We start from the raw sequence: 24,082 nt of genomic DNA on the forward strand, positions 1-24,082 counted from the left end.
CCCCAGTACTGTCTGAAGAAGTAATAAAACATTAAGGCACAGATTCACGGAAAGCCCATCTCTACAGGGCTGCCACCAACTCTGCGGGTATTGAGATCAATTGATGTAACAAAAAGATGCCACAGAGGAACAAAGAGTGAATTTCCCAGAGCTAAGGCTCCTGGGACAGGACAAATCACCTGCCTTGTGGAAGATGGAGAGGGAGCTGGATCATATCCAGGCACACCTTAAAAAAGGCAATGTTGAATGTTGGATGTCTGCTATGTTTTGAGCTGTATGTCAGCAAGGGAAAATTATACCTCCCATGGTTTTGAAAGGAATTGGCATTTATTTTATGTTCTCCAGATGGTATAGAGATAAAATACTAAGAAGATGGATGGTATGGGTCAAAAGAGAAATCCAGGACCCATCCCTTCCTGTGGGAGACTGCTGTGCATAGGCAGAGTGCCAGCATGGGGGTCAGCTTGGGTAAGTGTTTGGAGAAGGAGAGTTGGCAGCATGAATCTAGGGGATGGGTTGTGAAAAGAAAGTGAGTTTCAGCTTCATACCACTTTTTGTCACATACTAAACCAGCTAAATCTGTGAATGAGTAGCTCAATGCCCAGGGGACAAAGCTTTTTACTTTTTACTCTTTCAATATCTAGAACTTATGGTCTTTCTGTGTTGAGGCATAACAGATCTCCCACTCCTGAGGATGAATGGATGGATGGATGGATGGATGGATAGATAGATAGATAGATAGATAGATAGATAGATAGATAGATAGACAGATTTGTATCTGCTTATATCCCTTGCAAGGAGGTATAATGAGAGACAAGACATGAAAACATGTGTGCGTTAGACGTGCTTAGGAGGACTTCATGAGCCACTCTCCCATGATCTGTGTCCAGCTCTATAAGCCATGGCCTCAGCAGCACTAATGCAGCTGTTTCACAGCCCTTCCAAAGGATTTGTAGTAAGAGCATAGCAAGATACATGATCCAGTCTGGTATCAATACAGTGATTTCACTGGCATTGTCTCTGTGCATCTGACATAAAGGAGAGCTAGTCTGAGTGTGTGAAAGTGATAAAAATGTGATGCGTAGAAAATGGGTTCCAGGTCTGTGCTCAGCCTGGGCTTTATGACTCAGAAAAGGCCAGACCTGGCCACTGCAGATTCATTCACTTTTTTCCCTTATATACAAACACCTGTAATTTTTTTTTTTAATTTTTTTTTTTTTTTTGCAAAGCACAGAGCAAAAATTTGACCAAAATTAACAAAGGGGATTTTTTTTTTCTGTTTGTTTTATAGCTAACACTGTTAGGACTGATAATTGAAGCCACTTATCCAGAGATTTGTGAGAGAATAGTTAAACCCAGTACCAGTTGTAGAATCTCCTGTGACACAAAAAGTATGAAAGTGAAACTCTAACAGGGGCATCTGTTAGGGGAGTAATAAAACTGTTGCTACTTGGTCACAGTCAGGGTGACAAACTTAATGTCATGGTGAGAAATCAGTTAGATAATAAAGTAGGAAAATTATTACAGTCTAAAGCCAGGCAACAAATTCTTGATATTTGCATGCTTGTGACTGACAGTACCTGCCTGCTGTAAGGGTCCAAACTTAACACTTGCATTAGCTTCCTCAAGAATTTCTACTCCATCTCTTGCCATCTGCTGTAAATGCTCTGATGGTAAAAGAGCCTGTCCCTCCTTTTCAACACTGGCATAAAACACAAAGGCATGATGGGGACCACTGCACTGGCCCAGCATAGCAGAATCAACACCAAGTAGTTGAGCAACATACTTATTAAAGCTGATGTTAATGCTCCCCTGAGAGAAAATCATCTAAATAGGTTACCTAAATTAAAAGCATGTTTCATGAGAAGTAGGTTTATAAATTGAAAGAATCCAGAATTATGTATGAAATGTCATATGCAAGTAACTTTGCTGATGTATTATTAAACAAAATTAGTTGTTATCAGAATTTAGCATAAGGGGAAAACCCCCAGTTATTTACTACATTGACTGAATATTAGACTGAGTATTTGAAACTACTGAAAGATTTCTCTTGAATTAATGACTACAGATGCACTTAGAAGGCTGTAAACAGCTGGGATGTAATCACCTGCAGCTCCATACATGAACACATATACATTCTTTGTTCTCTAGGAATTCATAGGAGTCTTGTAAAATCATTGTGGCACTTATCTGGGCTATGTGTCTAGCTTTCCTGTATGCAGAGACAAGTGTAGGGGACCACATGCCATAGGGACCAACTTCAATTTCCATTTGACTGACTCAGAAGAAACACTGAGAAGTTACTGCATTGTAAACTGAGGTAAAGAAGGAGAAGGCAGCTTCCATTTTTTTGTGTCCAGACAGCCAGGAGGGCCAACCCTGTCCTGTGGAGCATCAGGCACAGCATCACCAGCTGGGCAAGGGAGGGGATTGTCCTGCTCTGCTCTGAGCTGGGGCAGCCTCACCTCCAGTGCTGGGGGCAGCTTTGGGTGCAACAATATAAAAAACCCATTAAACTGCAAGAGAGTGTGTGAAGGAGGGCCACGAGGATGGTGAAGTGTCTGGAGGGGAAGCCTTATGAGGTCACTTGGTTTGTTCAGCCTGGAGGAGACTGCAGGGAGACCTCATCGTGGTCTTCAACATCCTCACAAGGAGAAGCAGAGAAACAGACACTGATCTCTTCACTCTTATGACCAGTGACAGGACTCAAGGAAATTACATGAAGCTAAGACAGGGGAGGTTTAGATTGTGTACCAGGGAAAAGTTTTTCACCCAGAGGGGGACTGGACACTACAACAGGCTATCCAGGGAAATGGTAAGAGCACCAAACCCATCTGAGTTTCAAGATGCTTTTGTACAAAGCTCTCAGACACATGGTGTGACTCTTGGGGTGTCCAGTGCTGGACTTCTGATGGGTCTCTTCCAACACAGCATTTTCTTTGATTCTATGTTTTATTTACAGGCTCAGATCAAGCTTTTAGTCAAACACAGGGAAGCCAGTTGTCTCTTTTCCCTCACCAATGAACTGCCAGAACAAGCCAAACTGGTATAAATTGTCACAGCTGCTGTGAACTTGACAAAGAGGTTTGGGGAGGTCCCTTGTTTAAGGGGTCCATTCTAAAGGGCTGTTCATACTATGACATTATCTATGTAATGGTCTTTGCATTGATTTCTCAGTAAACATGCAGAGAAAGAATACTGACTTTGCAGATCAGGAGGAAGGGCTGACTGTCTATGTCAACAGTGTCTGACGTGCAAAATAGTCACAGCATTGCTTGGGAAAAGGCACACAAGGGCTCCCTGACACCAATGCCTTCTCTGTGGGACAGTGTTAACTGAGCATACACTTGTTCATCACTATTTCAGGGCAGGATTTTAAAGTTCTGAATACTGGGAGCCAGAGACCTCAACAGAATCCCTAAATCTACCACCATGGAATCTCTTCTGAGCGAAGGTTATCTCTAGTTTAAGGCATCTGGGCCAGCCTGAGGTTTCAGTCCTTCTCTAATGGCCTGTGTGTGTTGCTGAGAGTCTTAAGGACTATGATTTAAAACTCACTCCAGACGAAAACCTAGCAGCCAAAACCAGTTCAGAACCTCTATTAAACATTTTGAACACAACTTGTGGAAGACTAAACGACTGAACAGGCCTGTTTCATGTATATCCTTGCAGTGGCCTACAGTGGCCACAAAGAGGCTCTTGTCTCCCTTGGGGAGCGCAATGTGCAAAGTTCCCTCTCCGTTGCTTGCAAGAAATTCTACAGGCTATGTTCAATTGTTATATATTTTCTTATCATCAGAAGACTTGATCTACAAACATAAAAATCATGTGCAAAGTTTCTGACAATGCTGAACCCCCCCTGCTCCTCCCCCCCCCCCCCCCCCCCCGCCAAAAAATAAAAGGTGTAACACCAATGCATAATTTGGAATATAAGGACTTAGGTTGGTTGCCTTGGCTTTTATGCAGTGAATCATGACTGTTAATATATTTACCTTAACACACATACAATTTACTTTTTCCCACAGCAAAATCAAATTTACTTCGACTTTAAAAGCCAGAGATGTCACTCTGGCATTTAAAAAAAAAAAAAGGCTGGCAACGGAAAAAAATTGCAATAAAACGTTAGGAGTGCTGTAATACTCTCACAGCGTGGTATCACACTGGACCCCACCGAAAAAGGGAAATGTCATCTGTGATAACAGTGAAGTTGAGAAATTGCACCCGTTACGCACAGAGTTATCACTGCAGAAGTGACACTTTCAGGGTCTGCCCGAACAGCCTAATGCTTCGCAAATGCCAAAACAAGTCTGAAACACTCAGATAAGTATAAGTGATGAGACGTGATAAGAGACCTTTTCAGAGGACAGAAAGAACACAACTGGAAAATACATCTCGAGCATGTGCGAGAGTTAAACTCCTGTAGCGCTGAGTAGATGTGCCGAGGAAAACGCAGGTCGATAGGTGGGAAAGAAAAGGCACCGAAAAAATAGTTAAGCAGCAGGTCGATTGTAGTTAAAACCCCTTATCTGCATCCTGTAATTTTGTTTGGAGATTCTATTGACCGGGGAGAATCTCTTAATTGTGGAGAATCTCTTAATTTGAACTTTCTTTTTTTATTTTTAATTTCCTTCTGGCTGCTACCCCTTGTAGCTCGTCTCCTTTATTTCCAGCTCGCTTCCCCAGCCGCATGCTGGTTCTGCCCCAGCGCACAGGTGGGATGCCGGGCTGTACAGTCCCGTCCCGTCCCTCCCCGCCCCGGCGCCGCCTCCCATCCGCGGGCAGGGCCGGTGCGGCGGCGAGAGGAGCGGGGCCGCGGCCGTGTGTCCTGCGTCCCCCCGAGGGCCTGCGCCGGGCAGCCTTGCGGCACCGAGCCCCGAAGCCCGCGGTTCCCGCTCCGCCGGCCCCGCCCGGCCCGCCCGGGTGGAGCCGTGCCCCGCCCCGCTGCGGGAGGAGGATGAGGCGGCGGCGGCGGCCCCGGCGGAGGCGGCTGCTCCATGGCGGAGGTAAGGGAGGCGTCCTCGGCCGAGCACCGGGGTGGTCTGGGGTGTCCGTGAGGGGCGAGCGGTGGGGACACGAAGGAGGGGGCTTTTCTGAGCCAGGCACCGTCCCACAGAGAGGAAAAAAAAGAAAAAAGGGGCCAGGAGGGGCGCGCACATCCGGCGGTGTGCGGGGCTGTCCCGCTGCCTCTGCCCACGGAGCGACCCGCAGCGGAGCGGGGTCAGCCCCGCAGAGCTGCCCTGGCCCGGGCACTCCCCGGGCCCCAGCGCCACTGTCACCTGCTGGGCAGGGCTGTAAGGCCCGGACGGACAGTTCTGCTTGGCGTTTCCTCCGGCATCGCCTCTGTTTTCTCCACGTGGGCACACAGGCTGCTCGGGATATCACGCAGCTGCAGGAATGTGTTCTCCAAGAGCGTTTCACATGGCGCACCCCTCACCTAGACGTGTGCGCCGTAGTGCGCCAACTACACCTGTCGGGAATATTTCTTACACGTCGAGGGTCTTACTGTGCCATGGCAAACCTCCGGGCCCCCTCTGTCTGCCCTCCGTGATCAGCCCGGCAGTTTCAGAGCAATAAGCACCAGCAGCCATGAGCAGTTTCCCTGCGCTTCCGTCGCCTTGCGCCCACTCTGGCCCCGTCCCGCGCAGAGCCGGAGAGTTGTGTGCACAGCTGTAGCTCCAAGATTAGCCAAGACACCCAGCTGCGGGCCGCCGGCTTTCCCCAGTTAAATTGCTGTTGGGAATAGAGAGCTTCATTGTTTCCTGCGTAGTTTATGTTCCGGGACTTTTGTGGTGGGCTTTGTGGATACAAAAGGTACGGGGATGCCAAGACGGTGGGCTTGTGACTCTGATGTTCAGTGCATTTTGTAATACCAAGCTTAGCTACCAACATTTTTCAAGTTGGTTTTGAACAATTGTGAATAGCTGGTTCTTGCTGTGGATTAATGGACCAGCATCATCTGGTAATTGTTTAATTTGTCATGCATGGTAGATTTCATTTTTCTTTCTAATTTTTTTTAATTTTTTTTCTTGTTCCCTATTTCTCCATGCGTTAACTTAGTTATTTTTGTAAAGTAGTTGCAAAACTAGTTTCAACACCCTAACTGTAAGAGATAGTGATGAGAAGATGATTCATTTATTTGCTAAATGTAGGTCTGGGCCTTTCTCTTTTGCACAATGCGTTAAGGTAAAATAATGATTGGAGTAAGATAAGGCATTGTTCAGTTCTTGAAATATAGTGGAAAGGGACATATATCAGGAAACCTCTCTGTCTGTTTCACTGGACGTCTTTTGAAGCACATGGCAGGTCCAAAACATGAAACACAGATCAAAAAGTAGGTCTTTGTTTTTAAGGTTACCTTTGGTAGCTTTGACTGACTCTACTTATGCTGTCAAAATGTTACTGTACTAGAATGGATTCCAGAGTGGTTTTGTTGATTTATAACCTTCAATTTGTGAAAATAGATTCGAGCTATTTTTAGCATTTCTCTTATCTGCACTAGATCACCACAAGAAGTCTGTGTAAACAGATGGAAGTATTTGGTTTTCTGTGCTTCATATTGTGTGGCATCATGAAAAGTTTGCAGCTGGATTTAGCTGTCCCTGGATTGATTTTATTCATTGGACTCCAGTCCCTGCTGAGAATACTGCTGACAGCACAATGCAAGCTATTGGTCCTCATTCTTTGAGATCTGGTACTTAAAGCTGCTCTTGAAGACCACTGCAGATGAAAATTAATTCAGTGGCCAAAGCATGCTGTTGAAGCATACTAAACTGAAGGGGTTTGCCTATTTTTCTGTCCTGTGCTAAGATAAGGTGCAGTGTTAGAACAGCCTGAGCACTTTGGTTTTGACAAGAGGTAAAGTGAATAGGTGGGTTCGTACACTCAGCTTGCTGCCTAGCAATCTGGGATCAGCCCTGACCTTTGTGTTCACTATATTTCCAGCAAACTATTTCATTTTCTTTGTTTCTGTAATCAAATATAGGCTTGCTGAGGAAATGTAAGCCCCACAATATTTTGTCGCCTTAGTAATAAAAATAGCAAAATATATTTCCTCTGAAATGCACCCTTTAATGGAGAAAATAATCATACTATCTCAGTGTCTTGCTACTTATTTTCTTAGATGAATGTAACAGGACCAAGGATAAAAGCATTTGTACTGCTATGCAGACCACGTTTAAAAAACTTTTTTTTGTTCCTAATTCTGCACTGTCCATATTGCCCTGTCCTGCATCCCCTACAGCAGGTCAGAGCAGGTTTTTGTAGATGTGCCCTATGGCTTAGGGTATCAGTTTAATGGCTCTGCACTGTTCTGATCTGGGTCAGCTACAGCATCAAAGCTTGTAGGTTTCGTTCTCAGGGATGTTTAAAATTGAGACTAAGCTCCATGAGAACCATGAGTTTAGAGGAAATTACAAAGCAATAAACATTCACTTTGGATAACTGGAAAAACATGCATCAGTTCATGCAAGAAAATAGATTAATTTATGTGGTAATGAAAGGTGGTGATTCAGGCCCTACCTCTTTGCAGAACACCCAAGACCAAGAGTTCAGGCTCCAGTGGTCGTGTTTGCTAAGGAAACAGATAAAAAGCCTAAAAGTGAGCCAGGTCTTTTCTTTGGGGTGGTTATTTCTCAGGCTACTTTTTCTTCCCCCAGATCCAACAGTGTTTGTGCCGCATCTAGTCTTTCTCTTCACAGTTTGCTGGAAAAAGAGATTACAGTCCTGCTTGGTTTGGTTTGTGTTTTCTTAAGGAAAGGGTTTATAATTGGAGCACCACTTGCTCCTTAATATTTAGCTCTTGTTTGAGTGCTGACATGTCCTATTGAAAACAGGGTGCCTAACTTTTTTTGTCCTGCTGGAACCTACTCACACAAGTAAGTCACACTGAGTAGGCCACATTGAATTGCTCACATAGGTGAAGTTGGGAATATCTGCTTTTTTTCCCCCAATATGCTTGAAAAGTATTGTTGGATTGGTCAAGGAAATAGCTTATTTTAAGGAAAAGTAAAACTGAAATTTAGAGGCACTGTGTGGCTTAAGCTCAGAAGGAGCAAAAAGAAAAAAAAAAAAAGGAGGCAGGGGAAAGACATGTAGCTGACACTGGGTATAGGTCTTACATTGGTGGGGAAAAGAGAGAAACCATTCTGCAGGCGCATAACTTGGGTTACATTCCATGCCCCACTCTGCCAACTGTATTTTCCTCAGGCTTCTCCATGTAATGCTGCCTCAACAACACTTCAGAAAGCTCTTACACTAAGCCCTAAGTCTGTAGGAAAAATGATTAAGACACATTTTCCAAAGCACCTTAAAAACTGATTGTGGGGAAACAGGAGGCCTCAGTGCTGCAAGATGTGGCATCAGTCCTATGTGTATGGTAATAATATTCCCAAACAGAGAAAGTCTAAAGAAGCTTGTCACACAGCAGTGTCTTAGCTGAGGGTCTTGCAAGGGTTCAGAACTGCTCTACTTGATTCAATGATTTTCTTTTCTCTTTCATTTTGTATATCAGTATTTCTATATGTACGAGTATGTGTTTATGTATGTATGTATATATGTAGACATTTGAAGAAAGGGTGTTTAAAAAGTTGATGGTTTTTTTATCTTTTACAGAATATACATGGGAAAATATTTAGATGAGCCAGAATGGACTGTGTAGCTCTTCAGATTTTTCTCTGTGTTAGTCTTACAATAAAAATTTTCATTCCAAATACATGAGCCCCAGGCACTGATGCTGCCTATGCCAGCAGAAGAGGCAGTGCCTGAATGAGAGCAGGAGTTGCTGTGCTGGGTCATTGCACTCCATGTGGAACAAGCTCCAGCTCAGGGAGTAGCAGAGAAGGAAGGTTCTGCTCCCACGCAAGTCAAGTAGGTTTGTTATATCTGAATGTATTGCATTCTTTCAACAGATCTTTGAGGCCCTTCCCAGTAGCTGAATTCCTGCACTCCATTAAACAGCACATGCTCTAATTAATAATTAACAGCCTAACATTGCTGTTGTTTATGAGTTGCAGAATTTAAGGAAGAAGATGCACAGTGGATAATTTGTATTGTTTGTACTGTTGTCTCTGTGTTACTTTTTGGAAAGGGAGGTTTGAGTCAAATTATGTAACACCTCATACAAGCACAGTTCTTTGAACACCGTCGGAGGTGTTCATGGTATTAGAGTTTCATGGTATTAAAGCACTGGAAGGGGAGGTTCCATCCCGGACTTTGAATACCATTTGAAGTATTTCTATTGAGTGAGAATAATTTGAGTTATGGATTTTTTTTTTTTAATTCTTGGTGAGTGTCAAAGTTTGGTAAAGTAAAAGTTAAGTAGGAACCAGGTAGGCTTTTCTCTGAAGTTTTTCTTCCAAAGGCTTATCTCTAGTCCATTAGAGAGCTTCCCACTGAAGCTGTGTACTTAACTTGCCGAACATATTTTAAATTGTTATTTTCTTCTTTTCTTTTGAATTCACTGGGCAGTAGGACACAGCAGTAGTGCTGTGGAGAGGCATCTGTAAGTAGATAAATGGGCTTGGGTCCCTGTTTGTGAATGGCCCTTACATGTTAGTCAGAACTCACCTTAAGGAGGTGAAGGATTTCATGGTGTTTCAGAAATAGGTGACATAAAAGAAAAACCTCAAACTTGGTCTTGCAAGGGTTTGAAAAGCCTAGTCAAAGGAGTGTTCAGGGAGGGTGTTAGAGGAAGTTGGTGTTAGGCTGACTTACACCAGCATTTTCCTGCTCTCTGGAGAGTGGCCAAGGTATTCCCAGTGCAGGGGGTGCATGAAAAGTGCATGTGAGGGTAGATGAGGGGAATATCAAGCATAAAGAATGAAGAATTAGAATGTGGTAAATGTGGAAAATAGAAGAGGAATTACAGGTGAGGGTCAGAGGGAAAGTGAAGATACTCAAGTGCTGGAGTAGCAGAAGTGTCAGACTGTGACTTTTGACTGTGCTCCCTATTCAGAGCTGTGAGCTGGCAGGCATTTGGTGTTGCAAAGAGGCTGAAAAGCTGAGAGTTGGATACCTGAGAAAGTGTGTTTGCCTAGGAGGACTCAAAAGGAAGACATCGGGAGTTGAACTGTGGACAAAGTTTTATCTGAAAGGGTGGTCCCTGGGTAATTTTGTCTTTATTCAGTACTGACTACATCATGTCAATGGGGGTATACAACCCCTATGGTGAAGGTAGAGCAGGAAAGGAAGGGAGGTGTCTTACTGATGTCAGGTACTTCACTGACCACATAAGAAGGTATCCTGGAGCACCAGAAGCATAGAAGGAGGGTTTGGGTTTGGTGGTTTTTTGTTTCGTTGTTTTTGTTTTTTTTTTCTTTTTTTTGGGGGGGAGGGCGCATTGGATTTGTGTTTTTTTGGTGTTTTGTTTTGGTTTGGTTTTTTTACTGTGCTTCATCTGGAAGAGTGACTGAATAAATTTAATTATCCTCATCACATTTACTCTCCGGGATATTGCATACTTTACTGATACCAAATTGACTAGGAAACAAACCTTCAAACACATTTTGAAGTATTAGAAAGCAGGCATTCTTTATTCTTAGTGCGCTGAACACACCCAGAGGATATCTCCTGTAATCGCCGGTGTATTGTGAAACTTCACAGCAAGGTATTCATTCCATCAAGACCATGTGTATTCATTACAGCGTGCTTCCTAGCTAATACATAAATATGACTTTTCCGAGGGCTAATTTGCATGCGTGTGCCTCTTACTACAAGCCCTTTTATGATCCTAGAGGGTTGTCTGAAGGGGTCTCAGGTGGTCGTACTCACCGAGTGCCCCCAGTGTGACACATGACTTTGCCTTGAACTCGCCCTAGGACATGTGCTGTTCCTTCTTGTTACATGGCTTTGCCACAAAAGCCACTGTATTCCTCATTATCTGTTTATCCACTGGTTCCAGCTATACTTAGTTTCCTGTGTGTCTACTTTTGCATTCTTTTATCTATTTTGCTAGTTAGTCTTTAAGTTCTAGTCAGCAGCTTTGAGGGGAACTGAAGATTTCTATTGTCTGTGTTGTCTGTCATTACAATGAAATCAATTTCTGGTGAAAAACATCTGCACAGCCATATGGCTGGACTGCACCTTTTTGGTGTGTATGTTAGAAGTGGTTTTAAAAGCTCATTTTGAAGAGGATATTGAGCTATTTTCAGCATGAAAACTGATGTTTTAATTGAAATCAATGACAACACTGTCAATCTCTTGTGTCTTCAACGTGTACGTGTGTCTGCCTCCATCTGGGGAGTAGGTTGGTGTTAATTTTGTGTTGGAACAGAGTGCACACAGTGTGTGTGTGTTTTGTAATAGCTGACACAGCTGGCCCATGCTATCTAAAGCCCTGAAATGCATGTGGTTAGAGAGATGCTATCATCTCACTGCAGCACACAGGAGGGTTCTCACAGGGGGTGTTTGGTTGCAGCCCAGATGGCATTATTAGGATTTAGAGTAGATATGTCATGAATGTTTGACAGGTGCCACATTTGGAGTGACATCTATGAACCATTTCATTTACTCAATTGCATTGCTTAGCTAGCATGATTTATTGTCATTTTTAAACCCATCCATATATAACATGGAAGTTACTTTGATATTTGGTGTTTCCATCCACCGTTGCACCCTCCAAACATCCTAAACCTTGGCTGCTTTAAAAAAAAAAAAAAGTACTCTTCTGCTCTGGTGCTTTCAGGATATTTTAGGGTTTATTATGAATATAGAAAAACAACAAGAAATATTTTTCTTTCTTTTTTTTTTCTTATCAAGTGGGTATCGGTTTGTAAGATTATCACATATTTAAAGTACCCAGGCAAAGAGCAAGATCACTAAAATTTGAGCCGAATGATATCAGATACACATCATTATATTTAATTATTAATTGTATTTAATCCTACCAAGTAGTAAAATGAAACTGCTGGTTATGTTACTAGGAGCTGTTTTGCTTAACTTCTGCTGGTGTTGTGCAAACTTAAAGGATCATTGCAATACAAACCGTTCTATGATTCTATTCTGGAAATACTACTTAATTATTCAAAATGTGGCAACGAGTGCCAGGCCTGTGCCACATCTTTTCAGCTAATAACAAGGAGAGGGCTAGTTCTACAGAGAAGTGCAGTTAGTAATGGAGATGGGACAAAAGTTTGTAGAAAACCATTTTAAAGGTTAATGACATAAATGGAGCAGTTTAAAACTTAACTAAAGAGAGCATAATGTAATTAGAAGATAGCACATGAACAGGATACATGAGTAATCAGTACCAAAAAAAAAAAAAAAAAAGTTATTTTGCAGATAATTGTGTTCCAGTACCTTTGCTCCATCACTGGAGCAAATGTAATGGTAACTCTGAGTCTGACTGCAGTGAAGCAGCTTTCCAGGGGCAGGTATCTCATGCCTCTCAGTGCTGTCTGTGCACCCAGGCAAGCCACCCTGTCTGCTCTGCTCTCTTCCAGCAAGACCTTTCTGTTTCTCCAGAGCTAGTTCAAGTATTTCTGTGCACTTGTAGCCCTGGGTTGTGTAGTTTTAGTCCTGTGTGCCAACTGCACACAGATCAATAGCTGAAAACAGATTGATTATGCTTTCTGCTGCTCCTTCAGAGAGATTTTCTTCACCCATCCAATATGCCATGGTAGACCTTTTTGTATTTTGGTGTCATTGCAGGTTCTGCTCCTTGTACATTCTTTTAAGGACAGCAGATAAGACATGGATGTAGGAAGCAAGGGGAGGAGATATGTGGAGGGATAGTTTAATGAACACTACACTCAGTTCATGCTGAGATCAATACTCTGATTTACTTAATTGAAAACTGAAGGCTCTATGTTTAACACAGAGTAAGGAACTCTGGAAACCTGCCAGAGCAGGCAGCGTGCTTCCAATTAAGTGTAGGCCATGCCACCCACAAAACCATACTTTCTCTTACTTCCACATTGATTCTTGGCCCTCCTTAAGTAGCAGATTTGACATAAACTACTATTTTTCATATTCCAAAGACTGACAGACTGAAGTCTATAGCTGAGCTGTGGTAAGCTGTACCGTAGGGATAGGGCAGGTACATGGTTAGAGCTCAGCCCTCCACATACAAGGTTGGTGGATAATTTGGTAAATCATACTCAGACTGTGTTCTTGAATGCAACTGAAACTACTAAGTGGCAGAAGCAGGATGAAAATTTCAGATACTTGGGTTTTTTATTTTTTTATTATTATTTTATGTTGAGAATTTTAGTGCAACTCTCTGGCTTTGTGCTTGCACAGAAGTCCTTCCAGATGCAAACTGAAGATTGTCCTCAGGTAGGGTTGCAGTTTGGAAACAGCCTACTGTTGGAGGCATGAACTTCCACACCCTCCAGCAGGAGAAATGGAAAGGCTGCTGTAGTAAATGGGTTTGGTGGTATTATTAAGTCTTCTACAATCAGCAAAAATTAAGTCTTTTCCTCTGTACGGAGATCACCACATGCTGTCCTGATTTCTTAGTATTACTGTAACTCAAATTACTATTTCTTCTGTTATCCTTGTTGCAAAATAAGGATGGGAAGGGCAGAAACACTGAATGTGCTTAGCACAGTTATGAGTAAATAGTATCTACACCTAATCCTTCTTGTCATTAGATTAATATCCAGACTCTGTAATAAAGATTTTGCCATTAGATGTACATCCAGTCTGTAGAATTAAGGTATCTTTAATGAAATGCCTTATTCAAAAACATTGTGTAGCTGTTTCTTGGGGAGACACCCCTCCTATTGTCCCCATAGCAGTCAGTCCCAAGTGGTACAACAGGTGTGGAAGGAAGCATTCTGTTGTTGAACTGTGCTGTTCAGTCATTCTTCATCAGTGAGGAAAACTAACAGGCTGGTGTGAAGTGTAATAAAGAGTAAATAAACCTTTATCAGCATTATCCAGGGGATTTTTTATGAAAAGCCAAAACAGAGAAACAAAGGCGAAAAGGTTCTGGTTGATTGCTCTTTAGAGGGTTTCACTGAAATGATCTCATAGGTGAAAATTTGTAATGTGAAATATCTTACATGTTCTGTATCTATACCACCACTGTTGTGAAAACCTGGCTACAGGGTCAGCATTCTTCAGCAAGTACTCTCTCTGGTAGAGGTGAAAAGAGGTTTTTTTGAAGGATGGAAAATTTACTGCAGCAATAATCGCTGTGAGCAGCCATGAGTATATTTTAATATCATCTGCTGGAGGAAGAAATGGTGTTAGTAAGACTAATCTTCAGAGACACATAGTGCAGCATTATAAACTCACTCAGATGACACATTCCTTGTGGTAATAAGCTACAGGGAACGGGCATGACTGCAGATGTGAGACCCTGCTTCCCTCCCTTCCCCACTGGCACCTCTGCCAGTTCACATCAGCACCACTGTTCACATCACAAGGAGCTCTGTGCAAAGATCAGAGGGAGATTCTGACCTCCATTCTGTGCTGAAGGCAGAGAGTCCTTCAGGCAAAATGGTTTGTGATCCTGTAGTGCAGCTGGATACCATGACACCATCTATGACTGAGTAGGGAAAGTAGATTTTTTTTTTCCCCCTTAAAAGATACATGAAAATGAATGCAGACTTCAGATAAATTCCAAAATCTGTAGTCAGAAATATTCTCCATTTCCTTAGCAGTCAACAGTTTTATAGCTTGATAAGAAAAGACCTGAAAAATCACTTGTCTTTGACATCTTGGGGAACTTAATAAGAGACAATTTTCACAAATTTCTGTGAGCGTCAGGAGCATTTGGTATCCCTTCAGAAAGGAGATGTCCCATCGGGTACATCAGAAATTTAGTTGTCCTCACAGTGGTTTGGGGGAGGACTATCTCCATTGTAGACTACAGCAGACCATCGTCATCTGCAGTCAGATTTCCACCATAAGAAAGTTGAACTGTGAGGATTTTGAATAGGACACACCATGTGTAGCTCTTCCCAAAGCTACCCCAAGCTTTTATTTTCCCTGGCAAGGGAATGGGTTTATACACCTGGAATTTTTAAAAGGAACAATCAAGTTGTTACTCATCTACCTTCTGCATGCAAACCCAGAGCTTTTTTGAGGCATCACATTATAGATACCACATTTCTTACTATTTCCTGCATTTGCCTCTTCTGCAGCCAGTAGATTAATGAATTTGTTGTGTTACCTAGAGCTGAATACCTTGCCACAGCTGCAGCTTTCCAGGCCACTTGGCTCCAGAGGAGCTGCTTAAAGGCTTTAATAGCAGTTGTCCTTGACTTCTTATTCACTTTTGATGATCATGAATTTTATTAATTAGACTATTAACATGTCACATTAATTGGACAAGTATTAGGTTGGTTTTCTGTAAAATTAAAACGTAGCCCTGATCTTGCAAGCACATAAGTATGGGACTGACTTCATGCCTGTGATCTGCTCCACTGGACTCATTTAAGTGTTTGCAAGTAGCTACTTAACATGTTCTCAGTGTGTTGTATAGTAAATGCCCTCTCCTGTTTAACTGCACAGAGAAAACTGTTGGATAGGAGGTTTGTTTTGTTGTTATCTTTGTTTTGTATGTGTGTATGTCTGGTTTTAGGCAAGTAAATTTGTTTTCTCATATTTAGCAGTAAAAAAATCACCTGGTCATTTCCACATGCAGCTGATAAAGAAGACATAATGTACTGGAATATAATTTCTAATGAGTAGAAATGGTATTAGGTGTAATTGAAGGAAACTCTTCACTCTTACATCAGAGTGAGAGATGAGTGCCCTGTACATCTATATGTTATTACAAATGGCTGTTTATAAAGCTGAAGTTCTCTTCCTGAAAAAAGTACAGAAAAATTGAAAGCCAACAAACAAAATTACTTTAAAATAAAATCATTTTTCATGTTTTTAAATATTTAAATAGAATATACAAAATAGAAAATAATATAAATTTGTTTTAAGGTTGTGTTTAATTTTACTCCAGAGTCCTATTTTTAAACTTTTTATATTTACTTTTTAATGTGTTTTGTATGAAGGAACAATTTTAAAACTTGTGTATGTCTTGATGACTATTAAAACTGCAGGTTTTATATAGTCTGTGCTTTCATTACAAAACTGTGAAGTAAATTGTTCTCTGAGATTTTTTTGAACCAAACACTATCTCATTATGTTTGCTGCATTTGAAAACTTGTCTTTTCTGCTCCTGCCACAGCATTTTGCTGGGAATACCTGGAACTAATGCAGTGTGGCCACTTGGTTTTCTGGCTGCCATTCCACTGGGTTTCACATTTTAATAATAGAGACTTGCCCTGTAAAAGTTGAAATATCAAAGTATTTTAAGATATAAATAGACGCTTTTTAAAAATAGGAATTAGCACTGATTCCTTTCTACTCTAGTAATACTCCATCCCTGTATAATAAACAATGAAGAAGTCTGATGATAAGAATATAAATAAAATAAAACTTGAAAATTGCTTCTGAGGCCCTTAAATTTGAATCATCTTATCACTGGAGATGATGGAGAAAACTCCATCATTTGGATAAATGAAAATGGGTAATGTCTACATGGAAGTGATGGGAAGCAGAGTTGCTATTACAATTAATACAGGTAAGCAAGGGATTTTGCTAACCAGCCATGTATAATTGCCTATTTTAAGATTCCATCACTGAGTTATCTGTCTGGCTTGGATTTGGATATGCTGTTGTGGAATGATCTCCAAAAGACACTGATAGTCCAAACTTTTCATGAAATCACATCATGATTCTTTGTCTGGTTTAGAAGACTTTGTTTCCAGTGTCCATTTCTACTGCAGATGGGTTCAGTGCCTGGGCACTAAAACAGGAGGTGGTGGTTGCCTCCCCCTGAACTGACACTGGTCTTACTCTGCCCCCAAAGTCTACGCACTCAGTTCAACCACATGACCTGTTCAGTGCATATTTTATTGGGAAATTGGAAATTTTATTGGAATGCTGTCACTGGAGGAAAAAAGTGCATTTTATAGATTAATTTTGACATCATGCTGCATAACAGAACCATTTTATTTGTGTCTTCAGGATGTTGACCTGAAAGCATGTCAGGGAGCTTTGGATGACTGCTGTCCACCTCGAGGAGAGGATCAACTGGAACTGCAAGAAGAGGAGAAAGACATAAATCAAGTAAGCAATGAAAAAAAGGAAAGAAGGGAAAACTGAAGAGGAAGCGGGGAAGGATATAGAACTTATCACTAAGATAAATAGTAGTGAAAGGTTTTGAAAAGAGTAATTTATTTCCTCTTTTTATTTGAAGTGTTCCTTGCCAGGGTAGGAAAGAATGCTCACTTCAGACAATGCTTTGTGAATTATGCCCTTGTACACCTTTTTGAAAATTGCCTCCTTCCCTCAATCCCCCACTATTTTTTCAGTAGTTGAAATATTCACAAGTTTACAGAAAACACTTGCAACTAGTAATTTTTTAATTTGGGTCTATTTTCTCTGTTGTGAAGGTGTTGTGCTTGTGTGGACAAGGATGTTTTTGCCTACAAACCCTAGAGACATGGATCCTGAATTATACTCCTCTCACCATTTATGTGAAGTTTGATGTAGATGTCAGATGTAGAATTACATTTGGGACACTGGACTCTTCAGTTTTGCTCTAAGAACTACAATGAAAGGGACACTCCATTTTCTTGACCTTGTGAGAGATGAGAACATCTGATCCAGGTGTCTTGCCAGCCTCTCTGTTTGCCACTCCCCTGAGAGCTTGGCTTTGAACAAATACCTGATTTTTTCGCAGTGGTGGGGAGGTACAGCTTCAGAGGAAAGCCCAGTTCTGCTGTTGTGGGCAGTGTAGGGATGCTCAAGCCATGGAGCTGTTCTCCTCATTCTAGCAACATGTCATCTCCCATCAGGATGAAGAATTGATAGTGGGGTCAGCAGCAGTATTGTACTGTGCTCTGTTTCCTCTCAGACTTTGATTTTTACCTCCTTTTGTGTAAAATATGTGTGCTTTACACCGTGTTTCTCTTTCTTTTGTCACAGAACAACAGCAACCATGTAGATTCCCTTCTCTCCTTAGAGGGCTATTTACAGATTCTGCCATCACAGGTGGAAAACATGCTAGAGGTAAATAAGAAAATACAGGTATTGCCAATAGATTGGAATACAGTCAGCAATTACTGTTTTATCAAATAACCAAAGCCAACCCCACCCAATCTGGGAATGTATTAGCAAATCAGTGTAGTAAGACTTACCTGAAACTGCTAAGGATGCTACTATCCATCTTTTACAGCAGCTCTCATTGGGGAAGATTTTCCCCAGCAACTTGTCTGGTGTAAGAGCTGTGTCTTTACTGTAATCTGGTGTTCAAAGTTGGATGGAGCCACTGGAAAACACAGTTTGTTCAACTAATAGTTGCTTTCTGAAACCTAATACCAGTTTGTGTATTAAACAAAGCTGTTTATGCAGCAGTTCCTGGTGTGTTTCTCTAGAGCAACACTGATTTATTACACAGGAGCAGCTATTGGGCAGTTGTGGTGAATGATTACATTTGTCATAAATACTGGGTCAGGGGCTTACAGGGTTACTACTCTCATTTTTTGCAATACTTTGGGGGCATCTTATGTACACTTCCCATCATAGGATCCTCTTCTGGGGTCATGAGCATTTTCCATATAACTTCATGCTTATCTGGTTTTGGGAATCTCTAGCTTGGCTATTACCTTCTAGCCCATAAATTAGCCTCCTCTTCTGCTCAGCTCTGGAAGTGGATTGCATACTAACGAGATGTAGAAGTTCATCAGTTTAATTTTCTCCATTCTCAGAATGTGAAAGGAATTTGGCTCTAGCCTTCATGCAGCTGTTACAATGCACAGTAACATACTGCATATTTTATTTAACATTATTAATGCACTGCCATCTTGTGACAGTCTATCTGTTGAATATGGATTGATTGTTTCTGCAAGTATCAAGTCTTTACAGTGAGTGGGATTTTTTCACAGCTGCCTTACTAAGAATCATTCTTTTCAAGGGATTAATTAAAAATAGCATCTGTATGTCCCAGACTGCAGGTGGTCAAGTACAGGGTAACTCCCTAGGAGAAATAAGGCAAGACCTTCTTCTGTTACCTGAGCTCCCAGTAAGCATTATAGAGGACTTTAGATGTTCTGGTCCTTAGGATACATCATTCCTTCCCTGTGGAAAGTGCTTTTTACATAGTCTGTTCACTGAATAGCAATTAGAAAGTCCTTTTCTGAAACACAGTTAAGGACACTGAACTATGGAGGGATCCTATACACTTCCTACTTGATATATTTACATTCTCAAGTACTTTGTATCCATCTATTTTATGAGTACTCTGCTTGTCAGCAAGCACCTGACATAATCTTGGACAGTGGCTTTGTGCTTCCAAGACCCAGCAACTGTAACTCAGGTCCACTAAAGATGGACCTTAGTGCTACTACAACATTACCAGTCCTGTTTATTGTTTGAACATCAGGACCAAGGCATCATATGTCAGCTTTGGTTTTGTAAAAATCCCGAGTAGTAATTTAAAGTCAAGACATCCACAAAAAATGTGGCTTGGTGGGGGGATGTTACCTCCAACCTGAGCAGTAAAACAGTTCAGCTGAGTTTTGGATGCAGTAAACCTCAGTAAAATGGAGCTAAACAAAATTTGGCACCTCACAGCCTTGTAAACTTCTTAAACTCTCAACTAAGTAGTGAGACTGCAACAGCACAGTCTTAATGCTCCTGTCTTCCACTCCTCTTTTCTTCACTGCTGTCCTTACTGGTTAACATCTGCAGATGAGCTGTTTGTCTTGAAAAGGTTTGTTTTCTAAGTTTACCGCCTCGAACCAGCTCACTCTTGAATCATCAATACCACTACCAGGGAAGGGTCATGACTACTCCTCATAAAAGGACATTTTTCTTAGACCAGATCAGACATAACAGGCCATAGTTTGTCCACTTGGCAATAGTCCCACTTTTCAACCCTCATCAGTCCCCCACTGTCCTTTGCAGTACTTTTCCTTTCAGTCACTTCTGCACCCTTCCTGCTTCCTTTTGCCATATGCCAGTATAGATTATGCTTTGTACAGATGGGAAACAGCATTCCAAATAGCTAGAAGGGTTTAACATAAAAATTTGGCTTTAATAGAATCAAGTAGTGGAATATTAAAAAATAAATTGATCATGACTGTGTAGACGAGGGATGTAGAAGCATTCATTTTATGAAAGATCCCATTTTTTCCCCCCTTCATATTTTAGGCGAACTTACTGGAAGATACACAACTTGCTACTTCTAGTAGAGGCCAAGACCCATCATCCTCACACCACAATATAAATTTGATCCAGACACTTCAGAACAGTTTCAGTCTTCCTGATGCCATGCTACTAAGAACAGACTACCCCACTCAAGTAAATGCAAAACTAAGACACTTACAAAGGCAAGAGTTTTTCCCTCAAACAAGCTCTGATACCACAAATCCAGAATCACTGTTTCATGGGTCAAATTTTACAGGGCTATTTTCAGCTGCTGACCTTAGAAGTCCAACAGCCCATGATGATAATTTTGATGAAATTAAGCTCATGACTTTGGCTTTGGAGGAAGGCTTTAGTCCTATAGAAGTTTCTCAGATCTTTGAAGAGCCTGGCTCAGATTCAGGACTATCTTTGAATTCAAATCACACCACCACCTCTTTCTCAGTCTGCTGTGAAGATTCTGTTGGGTACAGCAGTGATGTTAAATCTGCTTCTTCACATGGCTTAGGAGCTGTTGGTGGCCACTGCCAAGAAAACATTAAGCACAGCCATGTGGAATATCCAGGTGATGCAGAGTGTTCTACAGAAGCCACACTTCAGCAGTTTCTTCATAATCACACTTGCAATCAACTGCCAAGTCAAGCAGCATCCACTCCAGAGCATTATCAACAGATGTGGATAAAGAAATCAAACGAAGTAAAGGACAGATGCCACAATTCTACTGCTACAAACCGGAGCAGAGATGAGCGTTGTGCAAAAGCTCTGAGAATACCATTTTCAGTTGATGAAATTGTGAGCATGTCCGTCGACTCCTTCAACACCATGCTAGCAAGGAGCCAGCTTACAGAAACTCAGGTATCACTTCTACGTGACATCAGACGAAGAGGAAAAAACAAGGTAGCTGCCCAAAAATGTCGTAAACGCAAACTGAATGCAATTCTTAACTTGGAAGAAGATGTGTGTAATCTCCAAACACAAAGGGAGAGCCTTAAAAAGGAGCACTCCCAATGTAGCAAATCAATCAACCAGATAAAGCAAAAATTAAACAACTTGTACCATGACATTTTCAGCAGACTGAGGGATGACCAGGGTAGACCTGTTAACCCATGCCAATATGTCATTCATTGCAGTAGCAATGGAGGTGTTTTCATAATTCCCAAGCACTTGGCCAAATCTGAACAGCAACAAGATCACAGAAAAGAGCAGAAACAAAAGTAAGATGACTGGAGATCACCTAAATCCCCTTTATTTTGCCCGAAAGGATAAGAATACTTGTGTGAAGACTGAAGGTCAGTGAGTACAGCAGTTCAAAAGAAACAACTACACTTGAGGAGAAATATTTTGTATTCAAGGGTCTGGCAAACCCACCCAACTGTGATCTGCTAGAAGGTCTGTGAGCTGAGGCTTCTGGATGAGGAAATCTGTTTAGTTCTAGTTAGAATTAAAGGAGCTAGACCAAAGTGTAGCTTTATAGACATACATTAAAACTAGGACTTTAGTTACTGGTAATGGGGGCAAAGGGGAGAACATCAGTGAGGGATAAAAGTCAACTTTAGATCAATGTTACACATGCAAGAAAATGTTTTAGTCTTGAATACTTGACTCTTTATACAGAGAATGACCTTATTTATTCTCTAGCACTGAAAGAAATATAGTTCTAGTGCATCTTCAAATTCACTGTGGATTTACAGAGGCTCAAGAGGTAACTGCATGCTTTGCATTTATTCAGAACGGCTCTGCTTTTCCTAGTTTTCTGAGGAGAGCTGCCCGGGAGGCTACTGCATTTTTCCTCATTACTTTCACCATCATAACTCCAAGCAAAGATAATCTGCCACTTAATTTTACAACTCACACACTCCATCTGCAAGCAGATGTTGAAAAATAGTGTCTGATTCAGTATTGTCTTACCTTCATCCTCTGCAACTAAATCATTCTCAGCTTTCTTCCACAAAAATGACCAATGGTGAAGGAGTTCCTGTTCTGTTTCCTAGTGACTGTGATAGTTACTTGTGTACCTTCTCTTCTCCTCCCATTTTAACACCTTCCTCAAGAAGTACTTGAGTTTCTCTCTGTGGCCTTTTTAACTGGTATTTTTAAAGGGTCTTTATTATTCCAGATTTGATTTTTTAAAATATACATTCTCCCTAGTCTTTAAATGAAATTGAACAAAATTACTATTTATCTATATTTGTAATTATGAGGTTGCACTCTGATAGTGCTCCCAATGAAGAGTTTTTTGGTTAGACATTTATTTGGGCTGTTAAAATGAAGTTTTATTCACTCATGTACTTAACAACATCCTATCTTCTTACTGTTTTGCAGCCTGAAAAAGGCCTGCAAAAGAGATAGCCAAAAACGCCTGTAATGAATAAGGAAGGAATGTTGACGTATAGCACTGTGAAAATAACTACTAATATTAAGGTCTAGATTACAACAAATACTTCTTCATTTTATAACTAAAACACATAAAGCTGGTATTTAAAAAGTTCTCATTGGTCATGGCATCATGACAATGGAGCAAATTTAGATTCAGGCATGTTTAAAAAGTCACCTGTACCAAACATGCAAGAACTACACATACAAGCTTAAATGCCAAATTATACCTACTGCCACTAGCACGGAAGTCATGCAGGCTGCTTGCACTTTGTATAACAAAACTGTTAAGTGTCAAGTGATATTTTCTAAAACGGGAGCCCTAAGATGGTGCCAAGTACACTGAGCTATCAATGAGATCAGCCTGTTTGAACTATTTTCTCAGCATTTTCTATTAAAATATATCTTTAAATAAATGTGTGCATGTGGTCTTTATTGGTTTCACTACAGCCTCAAATGGGCAAGCGTAAATTCATAGCAGAAAGTCTCATTAGTGAGCCCACGCAATTTCTTGCCGTTGGTTAAGCATCAGTGTGAGACACATCTATTCTAACTGGTATTCACATGGGATTTTTCTACTGGCTAGATCACAAACTTCAACCAAAACAGGTAATAGGTATTGGATACATATGAATTGTGAACTTTATTTCTAGTTGGGGGGGGGCAGGGGAAGAAGTACACATTCAAGTCAGCGTGATCATAATCGATTAAATGACCTAACAGTCTGAAGTCCATGCACTTAACCCTTTGCAAGATGAGGTCTCTAAACCTACTTCACTGCCTATATGCATAAAATCTGATAGCTACTAGACTAAACTGAGAAGTCTAGAAAGCTAAGTGTTTCTGCTTTAGGGCCTCACATAGGGAGGGGAAGGAAAAAAAGCAAGCCTAAACTTTTTGGTGCCCACTTCAGTAGCAGTGGAAGGTGAGCTTTGTGGAAACAGCTAGAGTTAAAATATGGCCCATGCAAAAAATAAAGCATACTGTAACCCTTTCAGAACACAATACTGATGGAAAGCAACTTACTCCAAACTGATCCATTTAAGACATCATCAGCCCAAATCCCATTCCATTATCTGTAAATTTGCACATTGTAAAAGACAGCTAATTCAACTGTCATTATTGCCCAGTAACTGTAAGAAGTTGATGTACGAACTTCAGTTCCTCAGAACTAAACAAACAACTCTACCCCTACAAAATCTCTGAGCTGAAATACTAATTCTTGGGGACTGCAACAGCACTGCTCATACAATGAGTGTTATGTCTCGGTGTGGTTTTTTTTAAACCATCAGCTACCTGCCCACAGGACAAAACCACAGGTAGAATTCAGACCAATGTCCCGTTTTTAATTAGAGCAGACACTCCTATTTCACCTAAAAGCTGCTGAAGTGTCTTCCCTTTCTGCAGCGAGCCTGTGTTTAAAGAAAAATACCCAATACACATACACAAAAAAAATGCACACCAAACAAAGAGCCCCAAACACTGCCTGGTCTTGGCTGTGCTTTATAATTTTATGTCCTCAAATGATGTGTGGCTAGACTAGACAGCTTAA

At 41.2% G+C, this 24,082-nt stretch overlaps 1 protein-coding gene across 3 annotated transcripts; it reads left to right on the top strand.

Moving 5' to 3' along the window:
- The first annotated feature begins 4,474 nt into the window (after positions 1–4,474).
- On the top strand, positions 4,475–23,370 carry NFE2L3 (NFE2 like bZIP transcription factor 3). Of its 3 annotated transcripts, none has more exons than XM_062508388.1 (4): positions 4,475–5,003; positions 16,975–17,076; positions 17,938–18,021; positions 20,164–23,370. In XM_062508388.1, exons 1-4 carry the CDS (start codon positions 4,995–4,997, stop codon positions 21,373–21,375), a joined length of 1,407 nt encoding a protein of 468 aa, XP_062364372.1. In that variant the 5' UTR covers positions 4,475–4,994; the 3' UTR covers positions 21,376–23,370. The 3 variants fall into 3 exon arrangements, with proteins under 3 accessions (XP_062364372.1, XP_062364380.1, XP_062364365.1); XM_062508396.1 differs by having other exon boundaries at positions 4,990–5,003; positions 17,403–18,021; XM_062508381.1 differs by lacking the exon at positions 4,475–5,003 and having other exon boundaries at positions 16,579–17,076.
- The last annotated feature ends 712 nt before the right edge of the window (positions 23,371–24,082 follow it).

The sequence above is a fragment of the Cinclus cinclus genome, chromosome 1, assembly GCF_963662255.1.
Source record: "Cinclus cinclus chromosome 1, bCinCin1.1, whole genome shotgun sequence".
In the NCBI taxonomy this organism is placed as follows: Eukaryota; Metazoa; Chordata; class Aves; order Passeriformes; family Cinclidae; genus Cinclus; species Cinclus cinclus.